The 22,600-nt window shown below is 50.4% G+C and overlaps 1 protein-coding gene across 7 annotated transcripts in view; it reads right to left on the reverse strand.

Annotated features, from left to right (window-relative positions):
* Positions 1-22,600, reverse strand: part of Sox13 (SRY-box transcription factor 13) — a 51,398-nt gene that overhangs the window by 4,792 nt on the left and 24,006 nt on the right. For 3 of the 7 annotated variants that reach the window (XM_042681757.1, XM_042681761.1, XM_042681762.1), the window contains exons 2-10: positions 12,236-12,434; positions 10,816-10,927; positions 10,406-10,492; positions 9,465-9,637; positions 9,099-9,167; positions 8,645-8,759; positions 1,457-1,549; positions 730-815; positions 110-272 (exon numbers count right to left, since the gene is read on the reverse strand). In XM_042681757.1, the coding sequence (XP_042537691.1) occupies positions 110-272; positions 730-815; positions 1,457-1,549; positions 8,645-8,759; positions 9,099-9,167; positions 9,465-9,637; positions 10,406-10,492; positions 10,816-10,927; positions 12,236-12,433 (1,096 nt within the window). In that variant the 5' untranslated portion in view covers position 12,434. Of the gene's footprint in view, positions 1-109; positions 273-729; positions 816-1,456; positions 1,550-8,644; positions 8,760-9,098; positions 9,168-9,464; positions 9,638-10,405; positions 10,493-10,815; positions 10,928-12,235; positions 12,435-17,807; positions 17,820-22,600 lie in introns of those variants that run through there. The other 4 variants (XM_042681758.1, XM_042681760.1, XM_042681759.1 and 1 more) reach the window with 4 other exon arrangements.

Genomic DNA, 22,600 nt, shown 5'->3' on the forward strand with positions numbered 1-22,600 from the left:
GGTTTCAAAAACCAAACCCAGAGAAGGGCCGGCGTGCCCAAGGGCACACCCCATTCCTCAGATGCCCCCTAAGCGGGCTGACAGAAAAGTGAGAAGGCACAACACTTACCTAGAGGCAGGCTGGGGGGGCTGGACTGCAGGTCCCGCGTGGGGGCCCCGTGGCTAGGGGGACGTGGCCCACAGTTGTTCATTTTCAGGCCAGGAGAGCTGGAGCTGGAGGGCAGCTCAGGGGCCTTGGGCTTGGCTGTGAGGTTCAGGGGCTGAGAGGGCTCCTGAGGGGGGAAAATCCAAGATATCAGCCTGTGAGAGATACCCCAGGAGCCCGCCGCATGACTGCCGCCTGTAATCCTAGCTGCTCAGGAGGCTGAGATCTGAGGATCGCAGTTTGAAGCCAGCCAGGGCAGAAAAGTCTGTGAGACGCTCTCCAATGAACCACCAGAAAACCGGAAGTGGAGCTGTGGCTCCTAGTGGCAGAGCACTAGCCTTGAGGGAAAAAAACTCAGGGGAAGCACCCAGGCCCTGAGTTCAAGCCTCAACAACCAAAAAGGACCCCAAAGGAGACCCCCACCAAGGGATAGAGAAGACACGAGGGGATAGTGAGCCGAGCACACCCAGGGTAGACAGAGAGACAGGAAACACAGACATGAGCAAGGTACACTAGAACAAAAGGCGGGGGGGGGGGGGGGGGGGCCTGGGCGGGGGATGCCCGGCTGGCTGCAGAGACAGTACCTGCAGGGGGTGGTGTGTTCCCAGGGCCCCGGGCCTCTTCACCACAGGGGCAGGGGGGCTATGCAGCAGCTGCAGCGGGTACTCCACTGTGGAAAAGCAGCGAGGGGAAAGGTTCTGGATGAGCACCGGGCGGCAGACGCCTGCTGGACGGAGTCCCGCGTGACAGGGTGGGGCTGGCCTAGGCTGGCTGCACGCACTACCCTGCTCAGCTTCCAAGGCAACCCCCCCAGCCTGCCCTCCCCTCCCCCGCTGCCGCCCATGCATGCTGAGCGCATCTGCACGCCGGGTCACCCTTCCCAGCCTGCTCCAAAGGGTCTTCCGGAGCGCAGCAAGGGAGGACACCCCGAAAGTCAGCAGGCACTTGCACTTCGTGCCTACTGTGCAGAGGGGCACATGGCACTATCCCTATAGTACAGTGAGTGTGTGTGTGGAGTGTGTGTGTGTGTGTGTGTGTGTGTGTGTGTGACAGGTGAAAAGGGCTTGCTATTTCCTTATCTCATGTTCCAGCTAAAGACACAAACTTCACTGGTCAGAGTGTGGCTCACAGGGCTATTAAATCACAGCGGAGAACCGAACCCAGGTCCTCTAGACTCCACAGCCCCTCCTTCCCCTCTCAGTGGTACTCTCTTTCCCACCTACCCTGCCTCCATCTTTCCCAACCAGGCCCGGCATCAAGGAGGTGTGACAGCTCAGGTGCAGAGATAAGCCCTGTGTACAAATCACTAACCACATAGCAGGTGCTGATATGGGCCCAGAGGTGGGTTGTCAGGGAACTTTGTTCCAGCAGGCTTCCTGGTACAGGCGAGATGTGAGCTAGTGCCTGTGGGATGGGGCAGGATTCAGACAGGTAGAGATGGAGTGGTGGGGTGTGAGAGAGATGGAGAGAATAAAATGGGGCTCACAGAAAGGGTCAGCTTGGAGTCTGGGCTCCATGCTGCATGCCATGGGGTAGCGTGGAACTGGAATGGAAGACTAGAAGGGCTGGCCATAGAGCCCGCCACACTCCTGGGGCAGTTACAGGCCCAGCTGGCAATCAGGTGTGGACCTCTATGGCTACAATGATCTCAACACCCCTCTACTGGACACTGCCTTAAGCACGTCCTGCTCCATGTCCTACCGTCCACAGACAACCCACAAGGGCCCAAGGGTAGCACCTAGCCTACAAGTAACTCCCAGAACCTGTTCAGTCTCTGACTGACCTCTCCATCACATCCAATCCCTCCAGGGTCTCTGCCAAGACCTTTCTTTTTCAAACCCTCTATCCCAACATCCAGCCGCATCTCACACATCCTACCCATTCCTCCCAGGACCTCATCAAATGTCCCCTCCTCAGGAAGCCTTCTCTACCCACTCCCCAACTGAGCGTATGAGTGAACGGCTGGCTATGAACCCAGTCTACTTTGACCTTGCTATGACACAGTTCTGCCTGAACACTGAGAATTTCTTCAACTGAAAAACTACAGGAAAATCTCCAATCATTTGGCACAAATCCCAGCGCAAAAACCACAAATATGAAAAAAAAAAAAAAAGGTAAGGTGACTCCTCCAAAAGTCAACTGTTTCATAGTGACAGATTCTCATGTGTGATAGTGAAGAGATATCAAAGAATCACAAATAATTCAGAATGATTGCCAGACCCATCAATGAAGTTAAAGACATGTATAGCCCGGCACCAGTAGCTCACGCCTGTAATCCTAGCTACTCAGGAGGCTGAGATCTGAAGATCACAGTTCAAAGACAGTCTGGGTAAGAATATTGGAAACTCTTACCTCCAATTAACACCCCGCCCCACACCAGAAAACTGGAAGTGAAGCTGTGGCTCAAGTGATAGAGCGCTTGCCTTGAGCTGAAGAGCTCAGGGACAGCGCCCAGGCTGAGTTCAAGACCCATGACGGACAAAAAAAAAACCGACATGTATAAACACCTGAATGAAATAAAAGAGAATACAAACAGTTGAGTGGAATAAGGAAGACAATGAAAAGCTCAACAAGTCCAATTAAAAAACAAACAAAAACCTCAGATGAAACCCTCATCAATAAACTGTCTCAAGTTGAAGACAGAATACCAGGGTTTGAAGACAAGGTAGATGAATTTGAACACTGAGACTAAGATAAAGGGGGAAAATTGTAATAAAGTAAGAACAGAACATGCAGGACCTCTGGGACACCATCGACAGACCCAACTTATGCATCATGAGCAGAAAAATAAGTGCTGTAAGCTGAAGCCAGAGAAAACACATTCAACAAAGCAACAGCGGAAAAGTTTCCAAATCTTCAGAAAGATACGGTCAGTCATCCAGGTACCGGAAGCATTTAGGACACTCTCCATATCCTATTAGTTTTGTTTGCAGAGCAAGGACAGGACACTGAAAGCTGCAGGAGGGAACTGCCTAGTGACACAGAACGGTAAATCTATCAGAACACTATTTCTGAACACAAACAGGGAAAGCAAGAAGGGTATAGAATGACATATTTCAAGCCACCCCCCCCCAAAAAAAAGCACTGAAAACTTAATTATCATAGCCAGCAGAGCTATCCTTCATAATTGAAGGAGAAATAAAAACTGGCTGTGATAAACAAAAACTAAAGGAATTCACGATCACTCAAGCCAGTATTTAAAAAATGTCCTACCCACAGAAGAGAACTGCAAACATGAAAATACAGGAAAGAATAAATCTCAGCCAGACACTGGTGGCTCATAGCTATTATCCTAGCTACTTGGGAAGCTGGAATCGGAGGGTCCTAGTTCAAAAGTCAATCAAGAATAGAAAAATCTAAGACTCTTAGCTCCAAAACAACTACCAAAACCCAAAGTGGAGGCATAGTTCAAGTGGTAAAGTGCCAGCCATGAGTGAAAAAGTCAAGTGAGAGCACCAAGTCCTGAGTTTTAAGCCCTAAGTATTGTGCTCCTCTCAAAAAGGAATAAATCTCTTTAGATGAGCACAGAAGATTAGGAAAGAATCAAACACTACTAAACAATAAAAGGATAGGAATATCTAAATACTTTTCAATAATAAATCTGAATGCTAATGTTCTAAATTCTACAATCCAAAAGCACAGACAGGATTAAAAATAAGACCTTACCATATGTTGCCTACAAGAAATGTGCCTCATCTTGGGTGCTGGTGGCTCCCGCCTGTAATCTAGCTACTCAGGAGGCTGAGATCTGAGGATTATGGTATAAAGCCAGCCCGGGCAGGAAAAGTCTATGAGACTCTTATCTACAATTATCCACCAGAAAGCTGGAAGTGGCACTATGGCTCAAAGTGGTAGAGGGCTAGCCTTAAGCAAAAAAGCTCAGGGACAGCAAGTGCACAGGCCCTGAGTTCAAGCCCCACAAGTAGCAGCAGAAAAGAAAGAAAGAAAGAAAGAAGGAAGGAAGGAAAGAAAGAAAGAAAAAGAAGAAAGAAAGAAAGAAAGAGTAACTCACTGGCAGAGACAAACACAAGCTTAAAGTAATGAATGGAGACAGATGTTCCAAGCAAAAGGAGCCCAAAGCAAGCAAGAAGAGCTATATTCGTATCTGAAAAAGCAGACTTCAAACCAGAATTAGTCAGAAGAGACAAAAAGTTCAGTTCATATTGATAAAGGGAGCAATCCATCATGAGGATGTAACAATTGTAAACATACACACAAAATGTCAGGGCACCCAATTTCATAAAGCAAACATTACTGGACATAAAAGCACTGCTAGATCCCAACACAATAATTGTTGATGACTTTAATACCCCACTTGCCAATAGATAGGTCATTCAGACCAAAAAATACATCAACGAAGGAAGTTCAGAATTAAATGACACTATAGATCAAACGAACTTGGAATTATCTACACAATCTTTCATCCAACCACCACAGAACACAGCAGTCTGTGGAACTTTCTCTAAAATAGATCATATTTAAGACATATAGCATTTCTTAACAAATGCAAGAAACTTGAAATAATATGCTGCATTTTATCAGACCACAAATGGAATAAAACTAGAAATCAACAGTAAGAGAACTACAGAAAATGTATCAACACGTGGAGACTGAGCTACAGTCTGCATCATCAGTAGCTCTGAAACAAACAATAAATAAATAATGGGAAATAAAAAATACCTAGGATCAAACGAAAATGAAAGCACAGAACCTTTGAGATACAGAAAAGGCAATGTTAAGAGCAAAGCTTCATTAGAAAGTCTAAGTGCTCTCAACCTAAAAAAATGTGTCTCAAACTCTTAGAAAAACAAGAACAAGTCCAACCCCAAATCGTAACATGCAAAGAAATCATCAACATCAGAGCAGAAATTGAATAAAACGGAAACTTTTTAAAAAGTCAATGAAGGGGCTGGGAAGGTGGCTCAGTGGTAGAGCGCTTGCCTTGAGCTGAAGAACTGAGGGACAACGCCCAGGCCCAGAGTTCAGGCCCCACGACTAGACCCCTTCCCCCCCCCCAAAAAAAAAGTCAATGAAATAAATAGTTCTTTGATAAGACAAACAACATTGCTAAATCCTTAACCAAATTAAATGAAGGGAAGAGAGTAACTAAAATTATACATGAGCAAACATCACAACAAACACCAATGAAATTCAGAGGATTATTTGGGAATATTTTGAAAATTTATATTTCAAGAAACTGGAAAACCTAAAAGAAATAGATACTATTTAGATATATATGAACTACTAAAAAATGGAACAACAGGATACAAACAAATTCAGATCTATAATGAACTACGTGAAGAAAGCAATAATGAACCCAACAGAGAAAGCCCAAAACTAAATGCATTCACTGACAATTCTATTAGACCTTTAAAGAACTAATACCAATGCTCCTCAAAGTACTCCATAAAGCAGAAAATGAGAGACTACTACCAACTCATTCTATAAAACTAGCAGTTGCTTGATATCAAAATGGTTAACCAACAGAAAAGTGTAGACCAATTTCCTTAAAGAACGTAACACAAAAATTCTCAATAAGTAACTTGCAAACTGAATTCAATCCATTAAAAAGTTCATACACAGGGGCTGGGAAGGTGGCTCAGCGGTAGAGCACTTGCCTTGCATGCATGAGGCCCTGGGTTCGATTCCTCAGCACCACATAAGCAAAAAGAAAAAAGCCGGAAGTGGCGCTGTGGCTCAAGTGGTAGAGCGCTAGCCTTGAGCTGAAGAGCTGAGGGACAGCGCCCAGGCCCAGAGTTCAGGCCCCACGACCAGACCCCCCCCCCCCCTCAAAAAAAAGTTCATACACAATGATCAAGTTGGTTTTATTTCAGGAATCCAAGAATGGTTTAAACTAGTAAACTTAATACTACACATTAAAATGACAAAAATAACTCATGTAATCATCTCAAAAAAATGTTGGAAGAACATTGCCAAAACTCAACATCGTTTCATGATAAAAGCCTTGAAGAAAGAAGAAACAGAAAGAATATACCTCAACATAATAAAGGTTTTATATGGCAAACCTATATGGAGAAAAACCAAAAACATTTCATCTAAAGTCAGCAACAAGACAAGTGTATCCATTCTCTCCACTCTTACTCAATATAGTGCTTGAATTCTTTCCTTTTTTTTTGCCAGTCCTGGGGCTTGACCTCAGGGCCTGGGCACCGTCTCTGAGCTTCTTTTTTGCTCAAGGCTAACACTCTACCATTTGAGGCACACAGCACTACTTCCAGCTTTTTCTGTGTATGTGGTACTGAGGCATCGAACCCAGGGCTTCATGCATGCTAGGCAAGCACTCGACCACTACGCCAATTCCCAGCCTCATTGCTTGAATTCATGAGCCAGAGAAATTAAGACCTAAGGAAGAAAGAAATGCTGGGCTCTGCTGGCTCACAACCGTAACCCCAGCTAGTTAGAAGGCTGAGATATGAATGAGGATCATGATTCAAAGCCCCAGCCCAGGTAGGAAAATCTCTGAGACTCTTACCCACCAGAAAACCAGAAGTAGAGCTGTGGAGAGACAGAGCCCTAGCCCTGACCCAAAGAGCTCAGGAATAGTACCTAGGCCGGAGTTCAAGCCCCACAACAGAAAGAAAAGAAAAGAAAAGGAAAGGAAAGGGAAAAGAAAAGAGGGAGGGAGGGAGGGAGGGAGGGAGGGAGGGAGGGAGGGAGGAAGGAAGGAAGGAAGGAAGGAAGGAAGGAAGGAAGGAAGGAAGGAAGGAAGGAAGGAAGGAGAGGGAGGGAAGAAAGGAAGGAAGCAAAGGAAGCGAAGGAGGGAAGAAAGGGGAGGAAAGGAAGGGAAGGAAAGAAAGGAGATACAAATAAAAAAATCCTTAAAAGGTCCTGTAGCGGTGGCTCATGCCTATAATCCTAGCTACTCAGAAGGCTGAGATCTGAGGATCACGGTTCAAAGCCAGGCGGGGCAGGAAAGCCCATAAGACTCTTATCTCCAATAAACCACAAGAAAACCAGAAGTGGTGCTGTGGCTTAAGAGGTAGAGCACTCACCTTAAACTGAAGAGCGCAGGGGCAGCGCCCAAACCCAGAATTCAAACCCAACAATTGACCCCCCCCCCCCCAAAAAAAAAAAATACTTAAAAGACTTTACCAAAAACTCTTAAGATTTGATAAAAAGCTTTGGTAAAGTAGCAGGACACAAAAATCCCATACAAATATCAGTAGCTTTTCTCTATAACCATAACTGAAAAAGAAATCAGGCAATAATCATTCACAATACCCTCAAAAATTTAAAATACCTAGGAACAGATTTAACTAAGGAGATGAAAGTCCTCCAAATGAAAACTATAGACCACTAAAGAAAGAAATGGAAGAAGACCCCAGAAGCTCGCATGTTCATAGACTAGTAGAACTAATGGTGTGAAGGCAGCTAGAGCACTGAGAGGAATCTACAGGTTCAATGCAATGCTCATCAAAATTCCAATGCTACTTCTCACAGAAATAGAAAAATCTTAGAAATAAAAATATTTAAAAATAGAAATCTTAAAATCTTAAAATTCATATGGAAGCCAGGCACTGTGGCTTCCTCCTGTAATCCTACCTCAGGAGGCTGAGATCTAAAGATCACAGTTCAAAGCCAGCTAAAAGTCTGTGAGACTCTTATCTCCAATTAACCTCCAAAATAGCCACAAGTGGAGCTGTGGCTCATGTGGTAGAGCACTAGCCTTGAGCGGACAGTGCCCAAGCCCTGGGTTCAAGCCCTGAATTGGCACCAAAAAAAAAGGACTGATGAATGGGACTGTGTCAAATTTAAAAGCTTCCACAGCTCAAAGGAAAACAATTGCCAGAATGAAGAAACATCGCACAGCATGGTTTCAGCTACTCATTAGACAGGGATTCATATACGGAACAGATAAAGAGTTCAGCAAATTGGGCTGGGAAGGTGGCTCAGTGGTAGAGTGCTTGCCTTGCATGCCTGAGACCCTGGGTTCGATTCCTCAGCACCACATAAGCAAAAAGAAAAAAGCTGGAAGTGGCGCTGTGGCTCAAGTGGTAGAGCGCTAGCCTTGAGCTGAAGAGCTGAGGGTTAGCGCCCAGGCCCAGAGTTCAGGCCCCACGACCGGACCCAAAAAAACAAGAAAGTTCAGCAAATTAAAAACACCAACCAGGCACAGGGACTCAAGTCATCTAGCTACTTGGGAGGTAGAGACTGGAAGAGGCTTGAGGTAAGCAAATGAAGTTCAGGAGACTTCACCTCAACCAATGTGGGGGCACTAGTGATGTGTGCTTGTCACGGGCCAGCATTGTGGGAAAACACAAAAAGGAGGATCACAGTTCAGACTGGCTGGGGCATAATAAAGCCTGAGCCTGCCTTCAAACGTCAAACTAATCTGTGCAAAACGGGGCTGGAGATGTGGCTCCAGTAATAAAGTCTCTGCCCAACACGTATGATGAGACCCTGAATTCAGTCCCCAGCACCACCATTCCCTGATCTCAGGACAAGCCAGCCTTGGTGATGACCCCTCCCTCTACTCACCTGGTTTGCAGGGGATAGGCTGAATGGGCAAAGCCAGCTGGGATTCAGGGGTGACAGGCAGAGGCTGGTGGCTGGGGGGAAAGGCTGGGATCATGACATAAGGCATGTTGACCTGCTGAAGTCAAGAAAAACCCGGTATGAGTCCCTGGGCAGGGGAGGAAATGTCCTAAAGAGTTCTGCATCTATGGGCACCAAGGACACAAAAGGGTGGACCCCTGCAGGACAGGCACAAAAGACTCACTCACTCCAGACCCCTCTGTGAGCACCTGTCTTTGCATCCTTGAGTCTCAGCTGGGAAGGCTATATTCTGGGGTCCCTTACCACAGGGAAAACAGGGCCCCTCTTGGGTGTGGCCAGAGGGATCCCACTGGATCTGCAGCCCTGTCCCCAGCACCTGTGCGGGACTGACTGACGTCAGCCTCCACCCACCCCCACCCCCCCTCCCCGCTGTCACCTGTATCTGCTGCTGGAGGAGGTTGATCTTATGCTGCTGCTGGATCAGCTGCTGCTGTTGCTTGGCAATCTGAAGAGGGATGGAGTGGCAAGGGGCAGTCATGAGCATTCACCAGGGCTTTGCTCCCCAGAGCCTGCCCCCGCCCTAGCTCCAACCTCTGCAACCCCGGAGAGCCGAGAGGGCTTGGGGAGCAGGACACTGGCCCCCAGAGCTCTTTTGTGGACATCCTTCCCTCAGGGGACCCGGGATGGAGGAAGGCAGTGCAGGAGCAGCGAGCTGCTCTCCCCCAGAGTCCCTTCAGCACCAATGACTCCAAATCACCAGAGGTGGGGACCCAATGGCCTGGGCCCAGGCCTGCGCCGGCACCTGCTCCTGTTGTTGCCGGGCCAGCTCCATCTGCTGCTGCTGCTTCTCGAAGAGCATGGCGGCCATGTTCTTCTGCTCCGAGTGGGCCGTGAGGAGCTGGTCCCGCAGGGTGGACAGTTGGTGGATCATGACTAGAAGCTGGAGCTCCTTCTCTGCCAGGCTCTCTTGAGTCCCTGCTCCCCAGTTAGACCATGCAGTGTAAGAGGTTTTGTCAGTCCACCTGCATCTACCCACCCATCCCTTTCCTGTTTTCAGGATCCCATCAGGCCTCAGGTCTGCACTCAAGGTGGACTTCTAATCAATAAATGGGGACTGTAATGGTCACGTCATAGGATTACTATGGAGCTGAACAAGATATCATTTAGAGATCTTTGTCTAGCATCTCAACATGTTCCTCAACCAACATATGTTATCTTGCCCCCTGCCTTCCAGTTTTGCTGTCTGGGATAGCCTTTCATTCTAAATGCTAGGCTATAAGCCATGTGGCTGCCCATCCCTGGTGAATGATCCCACAGGGCAGCTATGAGGTACCAAGAAACCAAGACAGCTAGGCGCCAGAGGCTCAGGCCTGTAATCCTAGCTATTCAGGAGGCTGAAACCTGACGACTGAAGTTCAAAGTCAGGCAGGAAAGTCTGTTTGATTCTGATCTCCAAGGAACCACCAAAAGTGGCAAGTGGAGCTGTAGCTCAAATAGATCATCAGCCTAGAGTGAAAAAGCTAAGAGACAGCACCAAAGCCTTGAGTCCAAAACACACACACACACACACACACACACACACACACACACACACACACACACACACACACACACACACACACACACACACACACACACACACACACGACTGCTCTACATAACCAGACTACACAGGCAGGCCAGGCCAGAAAGGAGAGGGGCTCAGACACCCCCACACACACACCCTCCCCCCACAGGCCTCACCTTTGACATCTTTGGTTTCCACGGAGCTTCTTCCCAGAAATCTCTCCTTCCAATCACTGCACAGCAGCTTCTCAATGGCCGGCACCACTGTAAGACACAGTAACATCAGCACCAGTCCCTTCCCCCGCCCCCACCTCGGACTAGAGCGGACATCTTTTTGTTTGTTTGTTTGTTTTGTTTTGTTTTGGGGGGGGGGGGTCCGGTCGTGGGGCCTGAACTCTGGGCCTGGGCGCTGTCCCTCAGCTCTTCAGCTCAAGGCTAGCGCTCTACCACTTTGAGCTACAGCGCCACTTATGGCTTTTTTCTTTTTGCTTATGTGGTGCTGAGGAATCAAACCCAGGGCCTCAGGCATGCAAGGCAAGCGCTCTACCACTGAGCCACCTTCCCAGCCCCTAGACCAGACATCTTACCCTCCTGTAGATTGCGGTTGAAGTCCAGCTTCTCCTGGCTTCCAGAAGCAGCCTCAGAGGCAGCTGGTCTCTTGGGCTCTGGGGACCGGTTGCTCTCAGGGGAGCTGCAGTCCTGCAGGACATGGTGCACTGTTACTTGCCAGCCCAAGAGACCGGGTGCAGACGGCAGGGAGAGCTGAGCAACCCAGACAGGCTTGCCCTCCACATCCCTAATGCCCCATCGAAAGGGCCCTTCGTACCCACCTGTCCCTGATACACTCTACCTGATGTCGTGAAAAGAACAAGAGACTTGGGGACCAGGCTCAGTGACTCACAAGGGATTTTTGATCCCACCCAAGTCCCAGACAGCTCGGAACTCGACTTCCTCCTTCTTCTGAAAATGTACATCCTAAATGCTAGCACTCCCAGCTATTGCTGGCCAGGCATTACACCAAGTGAATGAGGTGTGCCCCGATCAGGGCGATGCTGGGTACTGTCACAACCCACTCACTGCTGCTGACTTAGAGGACCCTCTCCACCCTGCCTGGATCCTCTTTGTCCACTTCCCTGAGGCCTGACTCCTCCAAGAAGTCCTCCCTGACACCCCCTCCCACTGACTCCTCCAAGCTGGATCCTCCACTTAAAGCCCAACTCTGATCATCTTCATTCTTTTGGCTTTAGCCTTTTATCTACTTACCTGTTCCCTTACACATCTCCTGTATGGAATCCCCAAAATTTTGAGATATATAGTTGTGTGTGGGTGTGGCTGTGTGTAAGAAAGTGTGGGACTTGCATTCATATTCTCTTAATTTTTGCTCACGGTTGCTGTTCTATCACTTGAGCCATGTTTCCAGTCCAGCATTTCTCTATTAGAATCTCACTGTCATCTTCTGCTGGGGTTTACTTGGAGCTGCAATACTTGTATCTCAGCTTTCTGAGTAGCTGGGATTATAGATATAAGCTGCCAACACTGGGCTTATACACTATATAGTCTTTTTTTTTTTTTTGCCAGTCTTGGGGCCTCAACTCTGGGCCTGGGCACTGTCTCTGAGCTTGTTTTGCTCAAGTCAAGAGCTCTACCACATGAACCACAGCACCACTCTCAGCTTTTTAGAGTAGTTTATTAGAGATAAAAGTCTTCCGGACTTTCCTGTCAAGGCTGACTTTGAACCATAATCCTCAGATCCTGGCCACCTGCGTAGCTAGGATTACAGGCGTGAGCCACCAATGCCCGGCTGGTTGATTTCTTTTAAGTAAAAATTTCAGCAAGTTTATCTGATCTCCCCAGCAAGTCCTCAGGAGCAAGGGCTGAGTCCTGCTCACCTGAAACCCTTCCTACCTACCTTACCCCTCCCACCCCACCACCTGCAGGGAGGCTGGGCTGGCATCAGAGGTGAGCTGGAAACTCTGACCCAAGGACCCCTAAGAAAGCACTGGGTACCTGAGCTGGAGCTTGGGGGTCAACAGCATCCTGGGGTGCCAGGGCTGGGTCTCCAGGCCGGGGCTCGGCTGCAGCGGCCGCGGCCTGGGGAGCGTCGTGGCACGGCTCCTTCCTCTCCTCAGACTTGACGGTGCAGTTCACCATGGTGCCAGCGCCATCCAGGGCCAGCTGCGCAGAGACGGGGCTCCGCATGGACATCCTGGGGAGGAAGGGCGGACAGGTGAGCCGGGTCATGCCTGGCTGGGTCCAAAACCCACCCACCCCAGTGACCAGCCGGTGATGCCATCCTGTTCCCAAATCCCCGGGCTTTCCTGAAAGCAGGCATTTGTATACATGGAAGCGTACTGTTAGAACCCACAGAAAAGTCAGAAAAGGCTCTCTGTCCCGTGTGTGTGTGTGTGTGTGTGTGTGTGTGTGTGTGTGTGTGTGTGTGTGTGTGTGTGTGTGTGTGTGTGTGTGTGTGTGTGTGTGTGTGTGTGTGTGTGTCTGTGTCTGTGTTGCAGTCTGAACTACTGTCCCTCAGCTCTTCAGCTCAAGGCTAGCGCTCTACCACTTCAGCTACCACTGAGCCACCTTCCCAGCCCCATGTATGGGTTTTTGTTTCATCCGTTTGCTTTCTTTTCTGGGTGAGACAGGGTCTGAAAGACGTAGCCCAGGCTGGCCTTGAACTTGTAATTCTCCGATCTCAGCCCCCAGAGTGCTAGGATTACAGACCCAGTGTTGTTGTTGTTTAAATGGATCTTAGAGATGACTGGGCCCACTTCGACCACTCTTGGCTTCTTTCCTTTGCACTGTGGGGTGGGACTGTGGCCTCCCTCCCACTGAGCCGCACCCCATGCCCACTCCCTGCCTCTGTAGTGTTGGGGCTGGTGGGCTGACAGATCCTCTGAGGAGGCCAAAGACGATACCTGGCTATTTCTGGTCTGAACAGGCTGGAGATTATGTATGTATGGTGTATTTGTATGAATAGGTACTTGTTACCAAAACTTAAAATTCAAGAGATAGGACATAAAAATATGAATTTGAACTTTCATGGCTGGAATTGAGCAGCAGGAGCTCCACACACAGACGGGTTCCTACTAGTCCCCACCACTCCAACTATCTGCCCAAAGTAAACTACCCAAGGCATTTTGGGTTTTTGTTTTGTTTGTTTTTGTTTTTTGGTGCCAGTCTTGGGGCTTGAACTGAAAAGGCCTGGATGCTGTCCTTGAGTTTCTTTTCTCAAGACTAGTGCTCTACCACTTAATCTCGGGCTCTTTTTCTGGGTTTTGGGTAGTTTATTAGAATACGAGTCTCACGGACTTTCTGCCTGGGCTGGCTTTGAACCGGAATCCTCCCCACATCTCAGCCTCTGGAGTAGCTTCAAATCACACAGATCTCAACCTCCTGAGCATGAGCAGCTAAGATGACAGGAATGAGCCAACAGTGCCTGGCCACATAGCGTATTTTAAAGACAGCAAAGAGAAGTATAATTATAATTGATCAATCCATTAAACACCAGAAAACCATAAGTGGCACTGTGGCTCAAAGTGGTAGATCACTAGCCTTGTGTGCAAAAGCTCAGAGACAGTGCCCAGGCCCTGAGGTCAAGCCCCACAAATGACACCCACCCCAAAAAATTGTCTAAGATGATCTCCCGGGACAGATCTGACCACAGCAGTCCTGCTAAGTTCAGGGTGCCCTGGACCCAGTGCTGCAGGGGGGAGAGGGCACCTAAAGACGGTCAGCCCCACCTCACCGAAGAAGAGACCCCAGCCCAGCTTTGCCCTGGTGATGTCACCCGCCCCCGCCCCCCCCCGCCCCCTCCCACCCCACATGGCTGGGAGCTCAGCCAATCCAGAGCTGAGAGGGAGGGGCTGAGCGCCAGACCCCCGCAGGGGGGTGGGGTGGGGGCAGGGAGGGAAGGGTGTTATCCCGGAGCTGAGGGCAGCAATTACATAACAAACAAACCCCGGGCTCAAGCTGTGAATTAATCAAACCGCTGAAAATAAAACCTTCCTCTCAGGAACTTCAGACAAAAGAAATGAAAACAACCAGGCTGGCAGGAAAATAAAAGGCAGGGCACTGAAAGGGGGACAAAAGGAAACCAGACAATAGGGTGTTGGACAAAAGCAATAAAGCCAAAGGAAGTGTGACAGGCGCACAATGAGGGCCTGCGGGCTTCTGATCCCCGCGGCTCCGAGCCACCCCGACCCACCCTACCTCGGCCACCGGCAGGCCACCAGGTCACCGCCTCCATCCAGAGCGCGGGCTCCTAAAGGCTTTGCTTCATTCGGCCCAGCTCCTGCCACAAAGCCTCCCCTCCCCCCTCATGGCAGCCCAGCGACCCCATTACTATTCTGGGGGTACAGTTAGGTGAATGGTTCCCCAAGGCCTAAGGCCACCTGACCCTACATGTGGGTACTGAGCACTAGGAATGAGGCTAGTCGCAGCAGAAATAGGTTCTGAGTGTCTCAAACACATAAAGGTACGGAGGGGGGCTGGGAAGGTGGCTCAGTCACCGGTAGAGCGCTTGCCTTGCATGCATGAGGCCCTGGGTTCCATTCCTCAGCACCACATTAGCAGAAAAGGCCAGAAGTGACGCTGTGGCTGAAGAAGTGGTAGAGCGCTCGCCTTGAGCTGAAGAGCTGAGGGACAGTGCCCTGGCCCAGAGTTCAGACCCCACAACCGACCCCCCCCCCCAAAAAAGGTACTGAGGGCTTAGTACACAGGGCAGAACCAGCAGCTCCTTCAGAGCTGTCTGTGGATTGCAAATTTTAATTCAAATCCTAGCTACTTAGGAGGCTGAGATCTGAGGATTCGAAGCCAGTCTTGGGCAGGAAAATCCATGAGACTCTCATCTCCAATTAACCAGAAAAAAGCCACAAGTAGAGCTGTGGCTCAAGTGGTAGAACACCCACCTTATGCAAAAAAGCCAAGGGGCAGTGCAGAATCCCTGAGTTAAAGCCCCAGTAACGGACACACATACAAAAACTGCAATTTGGCCAGGAGTCAGTCATGCTAGCTACTCAGGAGGCTGAGACCTGTCACCGGTTAAAGTCAGCCCTGGGCAGGAAAGCCCACTACCAAAAAGCTGGAAATGGAGCTGTGGCTCACGTGGTAAAGCACTACTAGCCTTGAGCAAAAGAAACTCAGGGATGGTGCCTAGGCCTGAGTTCAAACTCCAGGACTGGTACCAAAAGGAAAAAAAAAACATTTTGGATGAACATATTAAAAATTAATTTCACCTGTTTTGTATACATAGAAAGAACATAGAGGGGGAAGGGGAGGGGGAGAGGGAGAGAGACATTTTTTTTCTTTGGTAGAGCTAGGGGTGGAACACAGGGCCTCACACAGGATAGCAAGCACTGTCCCGCCGGGCGCTCCATCATCCATCTAGTGCACTAGTACTAGAAGACTTAAAATTATGCACTTGGACAGCAGAGGATTTCTGTTGGGCACCATGACAGAAGACACAGACTATCTCCTGTCTTTGGTGGTCTTTTCTACCCACCCCTCATCCCCAACAGTACCAGCAGGTCCAGGCAGCTACTTCCTAGGCCCTCCGATGCCTCAGCCCCGTGTCCAGCACAGTCTCAGAACCAAAGGAAATGGCTCCGGTGACACCCAGGTTGATTGGAGGGCTGGGCCCTTGGGGCGGGAGCAGTATGCTCCTGGTTCACCTGGGGGAGTTGGGCGGGGCCAGGGCTGATCTCTGGGCCCATTTGACAGTGGAGAGGCACAGCTCAGCTGCAGGGGTCTCTGGGTCTCACCCTGGGGGGGAGGGGGCGGTTTGAATCCCAACTGTGACTGCGAATTGCAGTGCTATCTAGGGTAAGTAAACTTAATCTCTTCGAGCCTGATTCCTCCTTAGTAAGGTAGAATAAGAAAACCTACTATGAGGGCTGGGAAGGTGGCTCAGTGGTAGAGCGCTTGCCTTGCATGCCTGAGGCCCTGGGTTCGATTCCTCAGCACCACATAAGCAAAAAGAAAAAAAAGCCGGAAGTGGAGCTGTGGCTCAAGTGGTAGAGCGCTAGCCTTGAGCGGAAGAGCTGAGGGACAGCACCCAGGCCCAGAGTTCAGGCACCATGACCGGACACACCCCCCCCCCAAAAAAAAGAAAACCTACTATGAATGGTGAGACTGGTATGAACTTGAACCCTATCAGATGAGCCTGTTTTACATCCGCATGTTTGGTCACTTAAACTTGGTCTCCAGAGCTGATCACAGTTGGTAAGGCCACCTTCACAGGCGTGGTTCATTTCTGACTCACCCAGTAGCCTCCCCAGAACACAGATACCACGTGTTGCTCAGCCTTCTAACACCAGAGCCCAGCAGTGCCACACAAAGCATGGCCACACCCAGTAAATATTCTACAATGGTAAAAGAGTAACACAACACAGCACAAAGACCTGGTCATTTTTTCTTAAACACTAAGATCGCGCATGTATACTGCCGCATTTATATGTAGATGCTTGCATGGAGGACGATGCTCAGTGGCAGAGCCCTTATCTGGCATACACACAGCCCTGCGTTCAAACCCCAGCACCAGCACCAGCACCAAAAGCAATCCTGGAAGAGGGTGCTAGTGGCTTGTGCCTGTTATCCTAGCTGAGGCTGAGATCTGAGGATCATGGTTTGCTATCAGTTCCAAGCTAGCCAGCGCAAGGGAAGTCTTTGAGACTCTTATCTCCAACTAGCCAAAAGTGCTGTGGCTCAAGGGGTAGAGTGCCAGCTTTGGGCAGAAAAGGCTGAGGGATAGCACCCAAGCTGAGTTCAAGTTCAAGCCCCAGTACAGGCATCCTCAAGACAAACCGGCGTGCATGTGTCACAGGACATCTTTTCAGAGCAATGCTGCTCTCTGCTCTCCACACTCTGCCGACCCTTCCCAGGCTCCAAGTTCTTCCAGTGTAGGACCTGAATCCCCAGAACAGGGAAGCAAGTCCCACTTCTTTTGGTTTTTACCTTAAAACATTTGCAACTCTTTTTTAATGTAAAGACCCTCTGGGAGTCTGTCTTCCTTTCAATTCTCTTTTTCTCTAGGGACTAAATGAAAGACCCCTGCATCTCCTTCTGCTCCTCACAAGGTCTGTGCTCCGCACTGCTCTACAACCTTCTTCCACCTCCCATCCCAGATGGCCAGAAGCCAAAGGACCCTGGGCCCACACGAGTCCCAGCTAGAGGCCATAAGCCACCTTCAGCTCCCGTGTACCCCAACCTCTTCCTTGCCCAACACATACATTTGGTGAGTGGAGACTGAGGGCTAGAGAGGGCAGAGCGTGTCCTTGTGTGAGAAGCACAGCTTCAGGACGAAGCGGTCAGGGACTAAACAATATCCCTGCTCTGCCCCTCCCCACACTTCCCTTCCCGAGAACCCACCTCAGGCCTCTGTCTCCCCTTCTCCTGGGCCTTATTGCACCCCAAGGTTTTTAAGAGGTGATGTTGCCTGAGAGGGGGTGGCTCTGACCATCTTCTCCTCTTGTGTCTGGTTCACAGAGATACCTCCAAGGAGGGCCAATGGCTCGGAGTGTAGCCCCTAGTACAGAGCAGAGACCAGGTGCCTCCCCCCACCCACCTCCACCACCCCACCCACCCTACTGCAGGTGCACACACAGACACACACCGAGCCCCTTCTACCCAAAACAAATCATCAGCCACTTCCTCCTCTATCAGTCAACGACAGACCCTGCTGGATGGGAATCAAAGGAATCTTCACTCTCAACCCTTCCTCCCTCCCTAACCACAGCCCCCTCTTCCACCTCCCCCCCAAATATCTAGATGTAGAGAGAGATAAATCCAGTCATGGTGGCGTGACAGTGACTCAGACCCACTGCTACAGGAAGACACAAGTCAGGCCGAAGACCCTCCGAGGAGCGCCAACTGGGCACCCAGCAAGCTGGCTCTGAGTGGCAGAACCCGGGGATGAAAGATCCACACGGCAGGGGCGGGGCCGGGCACCGTCTCCAGGGAATGTCACTTCCTCTGAAAGCATGCCCCAGAGAACCCAGGGCCCTGGGCTGCCCCGAACAATAGTCCAAGGCGTGGGTGCCCAGAACGGTGCCCCATGCCACATCCTGCCATTCTTCTCGCGGGCCACACCCTGCCACCCTTCCTGGCTCTGCCCGATCCTATCTCTGTTTATTCAGAGCTAGGAGCTGGGCTGGCTGCAGGCTTGGGACGACGCTTTCCTGGCAGTCCCCTCACACTTCCAGCTCTGATGGACCTGTGGAGTAGGGGACCCAGCTGCTTCCGGGCTGAGGCTCTATGAAGTCCCTAGCTCTTGCCCTCCAGTCTGAGGGAGAAGGTAGTCTACCACCAGTGCGCCTGGCACTGTGCCTGTGCCCCAAGCTTCCACCCTGGTGACGTGGCTGCCAGCCCAGGGAAGAGTCAAGAGTCAAAGCGGGGACAACTTAAAGATGCTATTAAGGCTCGCAGTGTGACTCCAGCAGCTCTGCACCCCAACACAAGCGTTTCCTAGAGGCCAGGGCCAGCACAAAACTGCGTTTGGAGTTGGTCCCACTGAAGTCAGCCCCAAGTATTGACCAAAAGACAGGAAGCTCACATCAAATCAGGGCAATGCTTCTTTGGTTGTAAGCATGAGTAGGGGGCTCTCCATTTCCCAGCTTCATCCTCAGAAGACCCCTAATGACGACTAAAGAGGGCCGGGTTTGGGGGGGAGGGTGAAATCTGGACCATCCCACGATCTCCAGCCTCATCCATATGTAAGCTCATCTTTTCACCTGCTGGTGACGCCCGGACTGGTCTCCCTCCACCACGAGCAATAAACTTCCTTCGGTCCACCCAAGGGCCGACTGGAAACTGTCTACACCACTGCTAGGAGTTTCTGGATGAGTTGTAGCCAAGGAAATACTGGCGGAAAGAAACTAAGGCAACTTAGGAACTTTTTGGAAAGACTCTAGCATCTGTTTGAGAATTAGAAAATAATGTACAGTTAAAGAATCTGGTGAGAATCTGAAAGTGAGGGTCCACTCTCCTACCTGTAGGAATCTGAGAAAGAGACAGACAGACAGACAGACAGACAGACAGACAGATCAATCTATTTAGTTTTCATCCAGTGTCCAGGTACACAATGCCTAAAATCCTTGGCATGAATGGAAGTGCCTTTTTGTATGCTAAATGATCAACTGATGTCTGGCAGCCACCAGTCTGCTATAGGATGGGGGTTGATCCCTAGAAAAATCAAAACAGCATTAAGAGTTAGGCTTTCAACCGCCCCCCTCCAACCTCTGGGGAGGGGAGGAGTCTAGCATCTGCAAAGGCCAAGGAGGCCTCACTGAAATTCAAAAGGACAGGCCTGGGGCTCCCTGGTAACTGCGCGTGCTCCACCTGCATCCCTCCTCTGTTATCTGCATCCCCTGTCATATCCTTTATGATAAACCAGTGAACATAAGGAAAGGCGTTCCTTGAGCTCTGTGGGGTGCTCTAATAAACTCACCAACAGGAGGTTGGGGAGCATCCTGGCTTATACTGGGGTGCTCAGAAGGACACACACAAAACAACTTGGACCCAGCACACTGCTTATTCCGGCCTCTTCAGACCTTTCCATCCCAGTTTGGGGAGAAGCCATTCTCCAAGTAAGCCCAGCACAGCCCAGGCTCTTCTGGAGGCAGCTGGAGGTTCCCTGGCAAAGAAAAGGGGCCTTGCTGCCACATGGCCCTGTGCTTCATGCCTGGCTCAACCCCCTCCTACTAGTCATGTGGCCATGGGACAAATAGGGACTGGTGGCGAGGCTCTGTTGTAGAGCACTGGATTTGCATGCACAAGGCTAATAGAACAAATACACCTCCCTCATGGAATCATCAAGAAGACTAAAGTGATGGCATCGTAAAAAGTGCGAAGAGTTTGTTCCCTGCTGCTCCCTGGCCCTGCCACTCACACATAGTCAGACAAGCAAGTGGAAAACCCACTCCCGGAGGACAATTAAATACATCATCCTCTTTTCCACCTGCCCCATGCAGGTTTCCTACTCTGGGCTCCACCTTTCATCCCTAGTCATGATGTCCCAATGTCTGATGTCCCAATGTATGAATGCATGCATTCATTCATTCATTCATGAGGTACTGAGGTTTGAACTCAGGGCTCTGCACTGGCTGGGCAGTGCTCTACTGCTGAGCCATGACCCAGGACTATTTTTTTTTTTTGGTTATGTTATATATAGAATCCAAAAGTTTGCACATGCTGAGCAAGGTGTCCTACCCATCAGCTACATCCCCAGCCAGTGGCTATTTTGAGGTAAGATCTTGCTAGGTATCTCAGTCTGGCCTCACACTCAATCCTCCTGCCTCAGCCTCCTGAGGGCTGAGATTGCAGACGTGCATCACCACACCTGGCCGGCTAAATGTCCTTTGAGGGCCAACAAAAATGTCCTTTTGATGTTCTAGTGCTTACACTGAGTCAGGCACCACACTGGGTACCCACATCCCCACAAGTGCATGGACTTCACCAGATCTCTAGCACCCCCTTGCCCTCCATTCCTCTGGAGCCCCTCAGAGTACAAAGCTGCTCTATTAACTTCTGCAGTGCTCTCTCTCTCTCTCTCTGCCAGTCCTGGTAGTGGAGAAGACAGTAGAGTTGAAGGTGATCACAGGTGGGGAAAAGAACAAAAGAACTGCCTGTGAACAGCAGGAAGATGGAGTCTCACATCTGCTAGAGGTCTCTGTACAGGGGTGGGGCAGGGCACCCTGTGTCTTTGGCTTCATGACACGTCCAGGCCCTGCAGACAGTGCGCCCATGGTGGACGCTGCCATGAGAAGGAGATTCACAAAGCAGAGGCTGAAACTTCTGTGTCCTGCCCGAGTTCTCCAGGCCTGCTACTGCTTTTATCTACAAACAAGGACTAGGCACCCCAGTGCAGTTTGGAGCAGCACAGGCGAAGCCCATGCCTGCTTCCACTGAGATTAGGAGGCTGCGGGGTGGAGAAGGGGGGAATCGGACCTTCATCTCAGCGTCTCTATCAGCGGTGGGGTGACAGCTCCTCAGCTGTACAAGGTCTCGCACTAGAGTAGATGGGTGGTTAGGACTGTAGTGATGGTGAATACATGTTTATGTGCTTCGGTGCCCAGCCAGAGCATCAGCCTCCAAAGCAGGGTGACTCTTTTTTTTTTGGGTCTGGTCGTGGGGCCTGAACTCTGGGCCTGGGCGCTGTCCCTCAGCTCTTCAGCTCAAGGCTAGCGCTCTACCACTTGAGCCACAGCCCCACTTTCGGCTTTTTTCTTTTTGCTTATGTGGTGCTGAGGAATTGAACCCAGGGCCTCAGGCATGCAAGGCAATCGCTTTACCACTGAGCCACCTTCCCAGCCCCCAGGGTGACTCTTAAACACCACTCCCTGCCTCTTGATCTTCACTTTACCACTTGAGCCATACTTCCACTTCCACTTGTGGCTTTTTGGTAGTTAAGTAGAAATAAGATTCTCAAGGACGCTCCTGCCCGGGCTGGCTTTGAACCGCGATCCTCAGATCTCGGCCACCTGAGTAGCTAGGATTCCAGGCCTGAGCCACAGGTGCCTGGCTCCCTGCTGCTTTTGTTGTTTTGAGACTGGCAGTGTAGCCAACCCTGGTCTGAAACTCAGCCTTCCTGCTTCCACTTCCCAGGTGCTGGGACTACAGGTGTGAACCACCACTTGGCTCCCGAAGGCCCTTCTGATAGTCGGTCAGTACCCATGTTAGCCTTCACACCTCCACAGACCCACAGCCTCCACCCAGCACGGTTCTCTCCCTAGCACCTCTTGCTCTGCTTGCTCAGCCACCCTACCGCAGGAGTGAGGGAGGGGGCAGTCAGGATGGACACAGGACACAAGAAGGAAGAAGGAAAGGGAAAGCAGCAGGTGTGTGTGCCCTGGGCTAGCCACCAGGCCCTGCTGACAGGTCACAGCCTAGAGCCCCAAAGGTCAGCAAGCCAATGATCAGCCTCATCTCCTCGCCCTGATACTGACTTGAAAGAGGCCCTGGGAACTCTCCAGCCTGGGCTGACCTTGAGGAGAAAGGAAAAGGTGATGAAGGACAGGACCTGGGCGCACAAGCCCTGCGTAGGCCCCTCAGGTCTGTCGCTTCCCCCATTGCCACATCCCCAACCGAACCCCATATTCTAGCTAGCACACGACCCACACTTAAGGAGGGCCTAATCGCTACCATCTCCCCCAAACCAAGCTCGTTCACCAGAAGGCCCCAATTTTGCAGCTCTGCCACCGAACTATGCACGCTGTTCCTTTGCTCTGCAAAGGCTTTACTTCCTCTCCTATTACCTACCCCATCCGCCACGGCCCGATCGCTCCTTTCTTTCTGCTATCTTCATGGTTCCGTTTAGTTACAGGTGTTGGGTTGTTGGAGGAGGGGGTTGTTGGGGGAGGAGAGGAGAGCTAGGGAAGG

Source organism: Dipodomys spectabilis, unplaced genomic scaffold, assembly GCF_019054845.1.
Source record: "Dipodomys spectabilis isolate Male_0828 unplaced genomic scaffold, ASM1905484v1 ptg000069l, whole genome shotgun sequence".
Taxonomy (NCBI): Eukaryota; Metazoa; Chordata; class Mammalia; order Rodentia; family Heteromyidae; genus Dipodomys; species Dipodomys spectabilis.